The 15,304-nt window shown below is 46.2% G+C and overlaps 1 protein-coding gene across 3 annotated transcripts in view; it reads left to right on the top strand.

Moving 5' to 3' along the window:
* LOC128341883 (titin-like) overlaps nucleotides 1–15,304 on the top strand; it is a 42,275-nt gene that overhangs the window by 15,457 nt on the left and 11,514 nt on the right. For all 3 annotated transcript variants that reach the window (XM_053288522.1, XM_053288524.1, XM_053288521.1), the window contains exons 5-6: nucleotides 9,047–9,329; nucleotides 12,866–13,059. In XM_053288522.1, the coding sequence (XP_053144497.1) occupies nucleotides 9,047–9,329; nucleotides 12,866–13,059 (477 nt within the window). The remainder of the gene's footprint in view (nucleotides 1–9,046; nucleotides 9,330–12,865; nucleotides 13,060–15,304) is intronic.

The following is a 15,304-nucleotide window of genomic DNA, read 5'->3' as shown; positions in this document are numbered from 1 at the left end:
ACAAGAAAAACAAAATAAAACAAACTGTTAAAAACAGCAATTTGAAAATGTAAAACATTCAGAGATTACTAAAAACCACCCTGAGCCTTTCTGGAAGGGTTCAAATCCCCATGCAGCCATGAGACTTGCTGGGTGACTCTGGGCCAGTCACTTCTCCCAGCCTAACCTACTTCACAGGGTTGTTGTGAGGAGAAACCTAAGTATGTAGCACACTGGTCTGAGCTCCTTGGAGGAAGAGCGGGATATAAAATATATAAAATAATAATAAAATAAATTTAAAAAGCCTGGCTGGAAAAAATGTGTCTTAAGGGCTCTTTTGAAGGCTGGCAAAGATGTTAAACCACAAATGTCTATAGGGAGTGCATTCCACAGCCTTGGAGCGACTACAGAGAAGGCCGGCTCCCAAATCACCGCCAGATGAGCCAGCAGCATACGGAGATGGACCTCTCAGTATGCTGTCCTTTTTATCACAATATGAGTTATACACGTATTAACCCAGTTTTGGAAAAACAAACCAAAAAAAGCCAGGCCACACTGAGGAGTTTTATCTCGCCCTTCTAATGCTAACCTGTCCAAGGTTATTCACCATTGATTGTTAACTGTGTACTCCACATGCTCATTGCTTTTTTAATAAATATCTGAATGTTTTTGCTGACACCAGTTGTTTCTAAACATAGCTCTCACCTTCCTCAGGGCACGCAATCCCCACAACCACCTCAAGGTAGTGCTTCACTGGGGGGTATTATTATTATTATTATTTATTTACACAGTCAGGCAAGTGTTAACAAACACAAGTTTAGTATTTGTGAAAGTGGGGTCATGGCGATTACAAACAACAGAGGGAATAGTGAGTCCCCTTGGAAAATGCCTTTTCTAATGCTAACCTGACCAAGTGTCTCGCCATTGATTGTTAACTGTGTACTCCACATGCTCGTTGCTTTTTTAAAATAAATATCTGAATGTTTTTGCTGACACCAGTTGTTTCTAAACATTTGAGTATCCATGTGTGAGGCAATGAATCGAAGGCTTTCTTGTAGTCAATCCATGCAACACTTAGATTGGTTTTTCTTCTCTTGCAATTTTCTAAAATCATTTTGTCAATCAGCAGCTGGTCTTTTGTGCCTCTGGTGTTCGGGCAATTTCCTTTCTGTTCAACTGGAAGCTGTTTGTTAGTTAATAAGTGTTGCATTACTTCATCTGCTATTATTCCAGTTAATAATTTGAACATGTTTGGCAGGCAGGTTATCGGTCTATAATTACTTGGAACTGCACCTTTTGCTGGGTCTTTCATTAGGAGATGAGTTTTCCCAGTTGTTAGCCATTGTTCAATATCACTGCCTTGCAAAATATGATTGAACTCTTTTGATAGTTGTTTATGAAGGCTTGTTAGGTGTTTAAGCCAAAAGCCATGCAGTTCATCGTCGCCTGGTGCAGTCCAATTTTTAATTTTCTTTGCTCTTTCACTTATTAATTCTGGTGTTATTATTAGATCTTGCATTTGTTGGTTACATTTTTCAGCCTCTTTCATCCAGCCTGCTTTTTTATTATAATCTATTGGATTGTCCCAAAATTTCCCCCAGAATTGCACTGTTTCTTCTTTATTTGGCGTTTCTATGTTTCTTGCAGTTTCTCCTTCTATGCTTTAGTAGAAACGTCTCTGATTCAACTGGAATTGGAGATTCTGCCTGTGTTGTGTAATTCTGGCTTCGTATCTGCTAATCTTCTTTGACACTGCTGTTATTTGCTGCTTTTTTATTTCCAGGACTTCTCTAATTTTCCTTGAATCTAGGTGGTATTTTTGGATCAGATACTGTTTGGTGTTTTCATTCTTCAGCTTCTTGTCTTTCATATCTTTCAATTTACTAGCATCTGATCTGAGCCTGGCGATTTTATTTTCTAATATAATCTTCCATTTAGGTGATGTACTGCTTTCTTTTTTTACAGGTCCATTGATCTTATATCCGAGCTCTTGTGTTGTTATTGTTGCTGCACTGTACATTAGTTGGTTTGTTTCTTGTAAATTCTTGGTTGTTATTTCTGCAAGTGCAGCATTTATATCTTTTAATGCCTGAGCAAGTTGTTTTTTGGCAACTGTTTTATTTTTTATTAACACAGTTGTCTGTTATTATTGACTGGTTTGTTTTATCCAGACATCTAGTCCTTCCCAAGGACCTTTTATTATTGTTGTTGTTGCATTTTTATATCCATATGCATATTACAGAGTATGCATATTACATCACCAGTATTTTATTTATTTATTTAACATTTTATATCCTGCTCTTCCTCCAAGGAGCCCAGAGCGGTGCACTACATACTTAAGTTTCTCCTCACAACAACCCTGTGAAGTAGGTTAGGCTGAGAGAGAAGTGACTGGCTCAGAGTCACCCAGCTAGTATCATGGCTGAATGGGGATTTGAACTCAGTCTCCCCGGTCCTAGTACTCACAGCACTTTAAAGCAGCACAACTGTTCTAAAAGTAAAGTGTGCCGTCAAGTCAGTGTCGTCTCCTGGTGCCTACAGAGCCCTGTGGTTTTATTTGGCAGAATACAGGAGAGGTTTACCATTGCCCTCTCCCACACAGTATGAAATGATGCCTTTCAGCATCTTCCTTTATCACTGCTCCCCGATATAGTACCAGCAGGAATTCGAACCGGCAACCTTCTGCTTGTTAGTCAAGCATTTCCCCGCTGCGCCATTTAAGGTGACGTCACAACTATTCTAGTCTGCTTTAATTCATATTGAATTTCTTTCTTTTCTTTTTTTTTTTTTTTGGCGGTGTTTTCTTCATCAGTATTGGTTTTTTATGTTTTGGGGGGTATATCTAATCATTGCTGGTCTGCGCCCATAATAAATTCATTTCCATGCACTGATGAATTGCAGATTAATTTGCCAACATTTTTCTCTGCAGGGCTATCAAAAGGCAGGCACAGGAGAACCTACCCTATTGTACTAGACCCCAAAGCCAGCAGAGGGCCTCCGAGGGGGCAGCGTGAAAAGGAGGAAGGGCTGCAAGCCTATGCGTACATCCATGGGAGTAATCCCATTGAAACTAAGAGGCTTTACCCTTGTGTGCACACGGCATAGCATCGGGCTGCCTCTGGGCTTCTTCCACTATTTGTATGTGTATGTGTGAATGGAGGGGGAGAAGAAATAGCAGAGCGACTGGGCAGAAAAACTGTTGCCTGTAATAACAGATTGGGACCCCTGCCAAGCTTCAGTTCTTGCCATTAAATTGTGGGGAGGGGTGTGGGGCAATCTGCATACAGTGTACCAAGACCCAGAAAATCCTTTTGGCACCCCTGCTTCTCTAGGGAGCATAGGATCATAACTTTTTAGAGTTAACATAAGGACATAAGAGCAGCCCTGCTGGATCAGGCCCAAGGAAGCCTATCTAGTCCAGCATCCTGTTTCACACAGTGGCCCACCAGATGCCCCCGAGAAGCCCCCAGGCAAGATGTGAAGGCGTGCCCTCTCTCAACATAGGAACATAGGAAGCTGCCATATACTGAGTCAGAACCTTGGTCTATCTAGCTCAGTATTGTCTTCACAGACTGGCAGCAGCTTCTCCCAGGTTGCAGGCAGGAATCTCTCTCAGCCCTATCTTGGAGAAGCCAGGGAGGGAACTAGGAACCTAGACGCTTCTCCAGAGCGGCTCCATCCCCTGAGGGGAATATCTTACAGTGTTCACACTTCTAATCTCCCTTTCATATGCAACCAGGGCAGACCCTGCTTAGCAATGGGGACAAGTCATGCTTGCTCTCTTGCTGTTGCTCCCCGGCAAGAGGCTTTACAGACAGGGCTGTTACCCTGAATCTCCTCCGGAAGAGCCAAACGTACCCCGAAGTCCATTCGAGATCCTTGGAAGCATGCCACACACAAATCCGGCTTTGTCTTCCGAATTCTAGCATATCTTGATGTATTTCCAGGTTTTTAAAATGCTGGTTTTAAGGGAGTTTTTCTGAAAACGCCCAGAGCAAAGAGGGAGAGGCACTGAGATAGAATCATTAACATGATAAGAGGGATACAGTCTTTAGAAATGCAGATATAGCTCTTTAGAAATCTACCCCCCCCATTGGCTAGAAGGAAAACACGGAGGCATGCCATGTGAACCTGCACCAAAACAAAACCCAAGAGCAGAGGGGAGGGGCTGCTTCTCTCAATGCCGCAGCTGTAATTCGAAGTGGCTTCGCTTAACATTTACCCCGCAGCATGAAGCCATGAAATATGTTAAACATTTTTTTTTTTAAAAGTTAAATGAATAAATAAATGTAAGAATAACCCCCAACTAGCATTCAGAGGCATCTTGCCTCTGAGACTGGAGGTGGCCTATAGCCACCAGACTAGTAGCCATTTATGGACCTGTCCTCCATGAATTTGCCTACGCCCTTTTTAAAGACATCCAAGCTAGTGGCCATCACCACATCCCATGGCAGAGAATTCCATAGATTAAATATGTGCTGTGTGGAAAAAGACTTCCTTTTGTCGGTCCTAAATTTCCCAAGCTTCAGTTTCGTGGGATAACTCCTGCTTCTAGTGTTGTGAGAGGGAGAAGAATTTCTCTCCACTCTCTCTACCCCATGCATAATTTTTTACACCTCTTTCATGTTGCCTCTTTTCTAAACAAAAAAAACAACCCAGGTGTTGTAGCCTTGCCTCATAAGGAAGGTGCTCCAGGCCCCTGATCATCTTGGTTGCCCTCTTCTGCACCTTCTCCAGTTCTACAATGTCCTCCTTAAGATACGGTGACCAGAACCGTATCGTAACCCAGATGGAAGGGACCCGGGAGGTCTTCTAGTCCAGCCCCCCTGCTTAGTGCAGGAATCTGCGACTGTAGTTACTCAAAATACAGATCTGTCCAGCTCACCGCGCTCAGCTGCATTGTGAATCAGGACTCACTCCAGTACTTCTCTGACCCAGAATATGAATTTGGAGCCAGTGTAGTGGTTGGACTCGAACCAGGGAGACCCAGTTCAAATGGCAGTGCAGCCTTGAAACTCATTCAGTGACCCTCGGGCACTCACTTATCTCTCAGCCTAACCTACCTCACAGGGTTGTTGTAACGATAAACGTAACACTGCTCCGGGTTTCTTCCTCGGAGGAAGAGCAGGATATAAACATAATAAATAAATAAATAATCAAATAATCAAATAAATAAATAAATAAAGGTGCAGGCGAGGCACATGCAGATGAAATTAATACAGCCTTCTGCAGGAGAAGAGTCTTCAGCCATGTTTCATGGGGGGCAGTGATGCTTGGAGGTGTTGAGAATACACAAGAGCCTCCGTGTGTTTAATCTGTGAAATGTTGGATGGAAGCCACAAAGGGCAGGGGGCATGGAGCACCTTGCGAGGAAAGCAAAGCCTACAGCATGTGTGGCTTTTTCGTTTACAAAAAAGGAGGCTGAGCGGGGAAGGGACATGGTAGAGGCTTAACAAATTAGTCATGGCATGGAGAAAGTGGATCGCGCGCTTCTCTCCCTCTCTCACAGTGCTTGAACCAGGAATCATCCGAGCAAACTGACTGGCAGGAGAATTAGGATGCACAAAAATAAAGCACTTCTTCATGCGGTGCCTCATTAATCTGTGGGACTCAGTGCCACAGGATGTGGGAATGCCTGCAAACTTAGTTTGCCTTGAAAAGAGGAGTAGACAAACTTGTGGAGGATGGGTCTGTCACCGGCTGTTGGTCACGATGACCTCATGCAACAGCCATCCTCAGTTGAATACCAGTTGCAGGGGAGCAGCTGCAGGAGAGAAGGCATGCCTTCCTCTCCTGCTTATGGAGCATCAGGTGGGCCACTGTGGGAAACAGGACATTGAACTAGAAAGGCCTTGGGCCTGATTCAGTAGGGGTCTCCAACCTGTAATGCTCCAGATGTTGGTGAACTACAACTCTCATCATCCCCAGCTACAATTTATTGTCACTGAGGATGATGGGAGTTGTAGCTCAGCAACATCTGGAGTGCCACACGTTGATAACTCCTAGAGAAGAGAATGTGAGTTTCTTTTCTGCTGTGAAAAACTCATGGGATATTTGGGTGGTGGCCCAGCGGGGAAATGCTTGACTAACAAGCAGAAGGTTGCCAGTCCAAATCCCCACTGGTACTATTATTGGGCAGCAGTGATATAGGAAAATACTGAAAGGCATCATCTCATACTGCGTGGGAGGAGGCAATGGTAAAACCTTCCTGTATTCTACCAAAGAAAACTACAGGGCTCTGCAGTCACCAGGAGTCTAAATCGACTTGACAGCACACTTTATCTTATCTAGACAGATATCACTTGAACCCTAAAACTGCTGTCTTCTTAGCTGGAACATTTCAAGCCTCAGCCATATATGTCCCCTTAGCTGCCTTTTCCCCTAACAAAAAAGTTGCAGACGCTTCCACTTTCCTTGCAAGGAAGGAACCTAAATGCCTGGTTGTTTAATCAGTCAATGAATCAGTTAATTAATTGACAAACCTGTGCCCTGTTTTCAATCCTGGGAGAACAAAGTGGTTGACAAAAAACCCTGTAAATGACCATCCTTCTCCCCACACTTCCACTCCCCACCACACACACGCACACACCTTTTTTGGGTTGATGGTAAATTACTATAATTACCTGAATCCAAGACTAGGTTTTTTCCAAGTTTTAGGATGTTAGAAATCAGGGGTTTGTCTTAAATTCAGAGTAATCTTCCTTTCAAGTAAATACAGTATAACCTTTTTAAGGAAGTCGTCTTAAATTCAGAGTCGTCTTCTATTCGGGTAAATATGGGTACTGATGCTGTTATAAAATGATGACCCTGGGAAATCTAAGCTGATTTTATGTGTTCTTCTCCTATGCAAACCCAGACTGTTTAAATTAAAAAAAAAAAAGTCTTGGAACTTTTCTCCCACTTGTGGAGGAGGTAAGTAAAAGTGTGCCATCGAGTCGATGTGGACTCCTGGTGACCCCAGAGCCCTGTGGTTATCTTTGGCAGAATACAGGAGGAGTTTACCATTGCCATCTCCCATGCAGTATGAGATGATGCCTTTCAGCATCTTCCTATATCGCTACTGCCTGATATAGGTGTTTCCCATAGTCTGGGAAACATACCAGCGGGGATTCGAACCAGCAACCTCTGGCTTGCTAGTCAAGTCATTTCCCCGCTGCACCATTAGGTGGCAGTGTGGAGGAGGAAAGGAGTGTGATATAGGGGAGGACTGGAGCTCCATGGTAGAGCATTTGCTTTGCATCCTGAAGGTCCCAGGCTTCATTCTTAGCTGTCAAAGACTCATGCCTGAAGCATTGAAGAGCCTCTGCCAGTCAGTGTAGACAGTTCTGAGCTAAAGAGAGCAAGGGTCTGACTCAGTAGGAGGCAGCTTTGTATGTTTACGAGAAGATATAAGCTGGCACACCTGGCATGCAGAAGGTCCCAGGTTCAATCCCTGGCAGCATCTCCAGGTAGGGATGCAAAAGACTTCTGCCTGAAACCTTGGAGAGCTGCTGCCAGCCTGGGCAGGCAATACTGAGCTAGATGGACCAAGGACTGCCAAGCCTGGGGTTTCTTAGTTTAGAAAAAAGGTGACTGAAGGGAGATATGATTGAGGTTTATAACATTATGTATGGTACGGAGAGAGTGGAGAGCAGAGCGGAAAGTTTTTCTTCCTCTCCCTCAACACTGGACTCATGAGTCATCCCATGAAACTGGTTGCCAGGAAATTTAGGAATGATAAAAGGAAGGACTTTTTCACACAGTGCATAATCAGGGGCAGAGCCACCGTTGGGCAAACGGGTTCAAAGAACCCAGGCCGCCACTAATCAGGGGCCGCGAGCATGGCTGAAGACACGCCCCCTGCGTCTGACATCAGACATGGGGGTGTTATTTCAGTCCCAGAAGGGGCCAGGTGCATTGGCACATGCATTGCCAGCACAGCCAGAGTGACTTCCCCTGCCTTAAAGGCAGGGAGAGCCGCTCCTGGTCTCGCTGCCAAAGCAGCAGGGCCGATCGATCTCCCTCCCAAATGGGGCCATGTGGCCCCGTTTCGGAGAGAGATTGTCCCACACTGCCTTGGCAGCACGGCCGGAACGGCTCTCCCTGCCTTTAAGGCAGGAAGAGTCGCTCCAGCCCACGCTGCCCAACATAGCGTGGGCCAATTTCCCTTCCAAACGGGGCCATGAAGCCCCGTCTGGGAGGGAGACCACGTCCCACGCGTCTTGACGTCAGACATGGGGGCATGGCTATCCGAGCCCCAGCGCCTGACGTCAGTCATGGGGGGCGAGGCCAGGGGGCTGCAGCGGCGGCCACCAGCCTCCCTACGCTCCTGTGCATCATTAACCCGTGGAATTCTTTGCCGTGGGATGTGGTGGCAGCCATAAGCTTGGATGGCTTTAAAAAGGGCTCAGACAAATTTGTGGAGGACAGGTCTGTCAGTGGCTACTAGTTTTGATAGCTGGCTATAGGCTGCCTCCCGGCTCAGAGGCAAGATGCCTCTGAATACCAGTTGCAGGGGCTCAGCAGCAGAAGAGGAGGCATGCCTTCATCTCCAACTTGTGGGCTTCCCAGAGTCAACAGGGAGCTGGCCTAGGTGGGCCTGGGGCCTGATCCAGCACGGATCTTTTGTTCTTTATGTAATGATCTCTCAATGGAAGGCAGCTTCCTATGTTCGTCAGGAACATCTATAGCTCAGTGGTAGAGGCCCTGTTTTGCATGCAGAAGGTCCCAGGCAGGGCTGAGAAAGACCCTTTTCTATCTTAAAAAAACACCTGGAGCACAGCTGCCCATCAGTGTAGACCAGGGATTCTCAAGGTTGGGTCCCCAGATGTTATTGGACTTCAGCTCCCACAATCCCCAGCCCCAGTGGCCTTTGGTTGGGAATTATGGGACTTGAAGTCCAATAACATCTGGGGACCCAACATTGAGAATCCCTGGTGTAGACAACCCTGCACTCGATGGACCAAGGGTCTGACTCAGTATGAGGCCACTGCCTATGTAAAAGCTGATGTTTTGGAAAGGACATTTGCTGCGGTACCTTTTTGACTCAAATGGTTAAACATATCACCTCGGTCTTTTCCCTTTCTAGGTACTGGGAGAAACCAGCATAGGTGATTCCACAGTGGAAGAAACTGCCTTGAGTGATACCGAATTGGTAGCAGCTATCAGTAGTCAGGAAAACAGAGTGTCCATCCCGCAGATCTTTGAACCAGAGCCGCAAGAGGTCCCCTCGGAGCCAGAAATGGGATTCACCGGAGCGCACATTTTGACCTGCACAGTATGTCAGCTGTTTGTCCGTACAGTGGACAGACTGCTCGATCGATCGGAGGAACTGATGGACCAATTCATGCCCCTAACAGAGGAGGAGATCGGTACGGAGATGCTTGGATTGTTGGGTCCAATGGCCGATTAGGGAGGTGGGAGGTGGGATTAGGGAGGTGGGACCCGATGGTTGGGTCTATCAGAATCAAGTCCACAATCAAAAGGAGGGAGCATCTTGGGACTCCAATTAAATTTATTTGTTTATTTATGTTTATTCCCACCGATACAATTTAAATTCCCGGTGCAGATTTATTTGTTTGCTTGCTAAAAGGATGTCTATGCCATCAATCTTCATAAATGAATGCATGGCGGCTTATAATACAATTATTTATTAAAAAAAAAAAACAGAGTGAAACAGAGCGAAACAGTCTCGAAAATCGTAAAAACGTGAAGGATGACTGTCATTAAAACAAGGCAATTGCCAAGAAATAGATAAGGTTAGGTGAACAGGGTGGGGGCAAGCTTAGGATCAAAGGGCAGGGAGTTCCAGAGATTTGGGGCCACCACTGAGAAGGCTCGACTAGGCATCACCAACAGTTGCCCTTCCGAAGATGGTGGGATATGTAGGAGAGCCTCTCTCTATGATCTCATGGGCTGTGCAGAGCTCTACGGCAGTCCTTCAGGTATCTTGGCTCCATGCCTGTTGGAACGACCCCCACTCCTGCCCTCCCCCACCCTCACCTTTATGGTTGGAAGAGCCACCATTGCTGCTTTAGGTCACCTCGGCGGCGGAGGGCAGGGAAAGGGTGTGGGGAAGCCGGAGGGCAGTGGGGGTGGTTGGAGAGTTCCAAGGTAACGCTGGTAAAAAGTGGGGTCCATACCATCCAACTCCAGTGGCGCTGGAGGAGCCGTGTTGGCCTCCCCCATGTTTTTGTAAAATCTGGTCAGATCAGGTCAGAACTGAGCCAACATTTTTGCTGGTGCGGAGGCCTAGGGGGAGATAGGTGGTAGGAATATGCAAGGAACCGATTCAGAGGCCCTTTATGGGCCTCCGAACTGGTTCGAACGGCGAGCGGTTCCGCCGGTTCGATGGCAGGGGGTGCTGCTGTAAGGGCGGCGGAGGGTGCACTTACCCCTCCCCAACACATTTCCCCCACCAGCGCTCGGTTATCTAAAAGTCCATCGGCGTGGCAGCGTACCTCCCTGCCGCCCCATTTGCTACGTTATCCGTTTGTACCCAGAGATTGTGGGTGCGCCTGCATCCGGACTGTTGGAAGTGAAGGACTTTGCGCTGTCTCTTGTCTCAATGACATAGAAGGACAGACTAGTGAGTCAGAGGGCTAGAGAGGTCAAGACATTGGTCATCACTTCTCTACTACTCTGACACTATCCCTTTGATATGTAGATTGCTAATCTCAGGGACTTCCTTCCTTCCTTCCTGCCACTTCCTCTTCCCTTCTCCTTCTCTTCCTTCTACCTTGCAACATGCAGGCTCCTCTCCTCTGCACCATGTGTGCAGAGACGCAGAATCCATCTGCATCCAGCTAGCTAGCTAGATTAGAGATCCTATCTCTCCACTTTCCTATCTAGAATGGAGTTCTCTAATAAATATTCCTTATATTGATTTGAAACTATGAACTAGCTCCAAGTTATTTTACTCTCAGCATACACACATGCCTAACCAAATACCGCTATGTTGTGCCTCTGTGCACTCTGCTATAATGAAAAAGGGTTTCTCCTACCAGAGAGAATTCCCAACACGGACAACGTAGGAAACGGGGCGACAGGGAGGTAAGCTGCCGCCCCAATGGACTTTTAGATAACTGAGTGCCTGCAGGGAAAATGCGGTGTGTGGGGGGGGGGTAAGTGCACCCTCTCCCGCCCTTACAGCAAGCACACACACCCCGCCGTTGAACTGGCCCTTGCTGGTTCCATGCACAGCCCTATTAGGTTGACCATCAAGGCATAGACCAGGGAGTCAGTCTGTGCCTGAGGGATTCGTTCTGCACAGTGCGGGAAAGGTTCTGCAGCATTGCAAATGTTGGGTCTGCATTTCCCACTGGCAGAATCATCAAATATTAGAGCGGGAAGGGACCCTGGAGGCCTTCAGTCCCTGGCTCAGTGCAGGAATCTCCTATAGTATCCCTGGCAGATGGCCGTCCAGTCTCTGTCTGAAACTCTCCAATGCAGGGAAACCCACCACTGCACGAAGCAGAAGGTTCCACCATCAAACAGGCCTTGCAGTTAGGAAATGCATCCTAGTGTCTAGTCTGAATCTGCATCCTTGTCCTTTCAAACCACTGGTTCGATCTGCAGGAGCAAAAGAGAACAAGTCTGCACGCTCTGTGCCAGCGCTGTGGAATCGTACTTAGAGAATAGAGTAACAGAATCTTGATTCGAGATCCCTAGTGCCTTTCATGGTGAAATGATTGGCCATGAACTTCAAGTAGCCAAAAGCATGTCATAGAATAACTGAGAGATGCAAAATTTGGGCGGTATAGAAATATTTTAAATAAATAAAATAATAAATTGAATTTTAGAGAGGAAAGGGTCCTTGGAGGTCTTCTAGTCCAACCCCCTGCTCAGTGCAGGAAACTGCTACAACATCCCTGACAGGTGGCCTCTGTTTGAAAACCTCCAGCAAGGGAGAGCTCATCACTGCATGAGGCAGACTGTCCCGCAGTCAAACTTTCCAGAAAGCCAAAGCAAACAGGAGCACTTTGCCAGATTATCTGAGTTATCTAAATACTTCCAGAACTAAATCCCTCAATGATGGTTGAGAGGATCCACTGATATACTTAAACCTGACATTCTTCCTTACACTCTGCACACTTTGACTTTCTTCAAGGGTCCTTGGAGTTATGGTTTGGAAAAGCTGCTAAGAAATTTATCGAGGGAGGGAGGGGTTGCGTATGTAGATTTTGGTTAGGGTCCAGGTGTTCATACTTATCTTCCACGATGTCATGGGCTCTCAAACGTTGGATTCTCAAATGCTGTTGGGACACACCTCCTATCATCCATATCCTTCCACCATTGTGGCTGGGGATGATGGGAGTTGTAGTCCAACAACATCTGGAGACCCAACTTTGAGAATCCCTGGACTATAAAATATTTTTCCCCATCTTCCAAAAATAAATAAATGCATATTTGAAAAGAACACAGGTGATATTTTTTGTCTGTTTGACCCATGTTATCTATCTATCTATCTATCTATCTAAATAAATAAATAAATAAATAAATAAATAAATAAATAAAAACAATTAAATATAAATAAATAAATTAAAAAAAACAATTAAAATCGATAAACAGTTAAAATCAAAACTAAATCAATTAAACAATTAAAATCATTTAAACATTAAAAGACATTAGCATTAAAATCATTTAAGTATCATAGAGGGAGGAAGGAAGGAAGGAAGGAAAATAGATATGCGAAGTAGGAAGGAAAGAAGAGAGTAAGAACAGAAAAGAATGTATAGATAGAAGGAAGGAATAGACATATGCGAAGAAGGAAGGAAGGAAGGAGCAACTGCATTTTGTAACATGGGGTGCAGAGTTTCCCAGGAAGTTGGCTGTTCTGTGTCTGTCTCTCGAAATCCGTTCATGTTGTTCTCCCCTTCCCTTCTTCTCACCCACCTGCTCGGAACAGGCAATCTGAAGCGTGCTGTTCAGGAGTTGGCCGGTACCACCACGGACCAGCAGGTGCAATCCTGCATCACGAGAATCAGCAATCTCTCCTCGCAGCTCCGCCAACGCGCCTACATGCTGGCCTTGAGCAAGCTGCGTCTGGCAAGGCAGAGCACCCATGAAAGCCTGGCTCAGTTGCAGACGACAATAAGCCTGGTAGGCCAACATTCCTCATCACTTACACTCCGATATGCAGGGCTGGCCCTTCCACCAGGCAGACGTAGGTGCTCGCCTAGGTCACCAATTTGCAGGGGGAGGCATAAACAGTGCCAGAATAGAGCACTGCCAATTATCCTCCTTCCTCTTGTAGTTGACCCTGCACATTCTGCACCCCCCCAAAATACATTCTTGGCTCATGATGCCTCAGTTCTCAATGAACAGCTAGATTCATAAGGTGCACTCAGAGGCATAGCCAGTGGGTGGCCCAAGTCCCTCCCGCTGGTGGCCCGCAAGCAAAGGGGGCATGGCCCAATCGCCCACGCATGCGATGTCCGTGCACAAAGGGGGCATGGCCCATATCATACGCAACAGGGGCGTGGCCTGATAGCCGGAGGGCCCACCCCAGCTCTCTTGATCACATTTCCAGCCAGCATTTGCTGACCGGAAGCGTTTATTTCCCTTTCTCTCCCTCGCCATCAAGTGGCGATTTCTCACCATCAAATGGTGGCTGGAAATGAGGTCGGGAGAGCTCGAATGGGCTCGTCAGAGCCTGGGCCACACCCCCTTTTGCATATGATGTCACACAAACAGGGGGCGTGGCCCAGGCTTGGGAGAGCCATATGCACTCTCTCAAGCTCATTTCTAGCCAGCGTCTGATGGCTGGCTGTGTTTATTTCCCTTTCTCTCCCTCCAGCAAGGAAGAGAAAGGGAAATAAAGGCTTCCAGTCAGAAAACGCTGGCTGGAAATGTGATCAAGAGGGCTGGGGTGGGCCCTCCGGCTATCGGGCCACGCCCCTGTTCCGTATGATATCACATGCACAAAGGGCACCGGTGGTCCTTTTCATTGGCAGCCCGCATTCTTTGAACCCTACCTTGAAATAGTGGCTCTGCCCCAGCTGCACTGCCTCTCTGGAATTAATTAATTGATTGATTTGATTTGATTTGATTTGATTTGATTTATATACCACTCCTCCAAAAATGGCTCAGGGCGGTTTACAACAAATAAAAACAATTAAAATCAATAAACAGTTAAAATCAAAACTAAATCAATTAAACAGTTAAAATCATTTAAACATTAGCAATAGCAATAGCAATAGCAATAGCACTCACATTTATATACCACTCTATAGCTGGAAGCTCTCTAAGCGGTTTACAATGATTTAGCATATTGCCCCCAACATTCTGGGTACTCATTTTACCAACCTCGGAAGGATGAGTCAACCTTGAGCCCCTGGTCAGGATCGAACTTGTAACCTTCTGGTTACAAGGCGGCAGTTTTACCACTCCACCACCAGGGGCTCATTAAAAGACATTAGCATTAAAATCATTTAAAACCAGCATTAAAAATCTAAACTGTAAATCTAATTAAAAGCCTGGGTGAATAAATGTGTCTTCGGTGCCTTTTAAAAAGTGGCCAGAGATGTGAATTGCCTGCCTCGGCATACATTTCCAGAAGGAAATGACCTCAGTCTGGATTTCCAAATTAACAGCAACATCTTTTCGCCTCTGAAGTGTTAGAGTTTTGCCACCATCATAGACTGGAAACTCCCTCCCACCGGATCCTCCAACCAGCGCAGGCTAGTCATTCACTAGTTATCCACGTGGGCTGGTCATGTGACCTCACAAATTATCAGCCGGTGCAGGAAGCTTTTCACGTGGGGCTTTTAAAGCCTGGTAACTCACATCTCCTCCAGAATGAAAGGGGTGTCTTCACATATGGGCCAGATTTACCCCGAAGTCCCTGCGAGCTATCAGGGAGCAGTTCACAAAGAATTCGGGTTTTTCACTGGATGTTAGAGTGTAGCCTGATGTATATTCTGGATAAAAAAAATTCCACTATTTGTGTTGTTTTTGAGGGACAATTTGGAGTTTGAAGTAAAGGCTCCCAGTAAGCTTGCGGTAAAGCCTGCTGTGTGTAAAAGTCCCTGCTGAAGTTAAAACCTGGATAACTTACTTTTCAGCTGGGGGAGTGGGCAAAATCAAACTTTGCCTACAGCACCAAAAACCCCAACACCAGCCTCACCATCATCCCAGTTTGGGGATCCCTGCCCCTAGTCACTCACTGGTCCGGTTCGGGCATCATACAGAACCTCAGTTAAAGCCCAGTCCTGCACGATTCACCCCCACCTCGGCACCTTCCTTGGGATCTTCCCTGCCTGTGTGAACATCTACTTCCAATTCAGGTCAGAAAAAATCAAGATCGGTCGCTGATAACACGGGAAGCTGCTTCCTACCCAGTCAG

This window comes from Hemicordylus capensis, chromosome 2, assembly GCF_027244095.1.
Source record: "Hemicordylus capensis ecotype Gifberg chromosome 2, rHemCap1.1.pri, whole genome shotgun sequence".
NCBI lineage: Eukaryota > Metazoa > Chordata > Lepidosauria > Squamata > Cordylidae > Hemicordylus > Hemicordylus capensis.
Note: the sequence above shows the minus strand (reverse complement) of the source record. Positions and strands in the feature narration are given on the sequence as shown.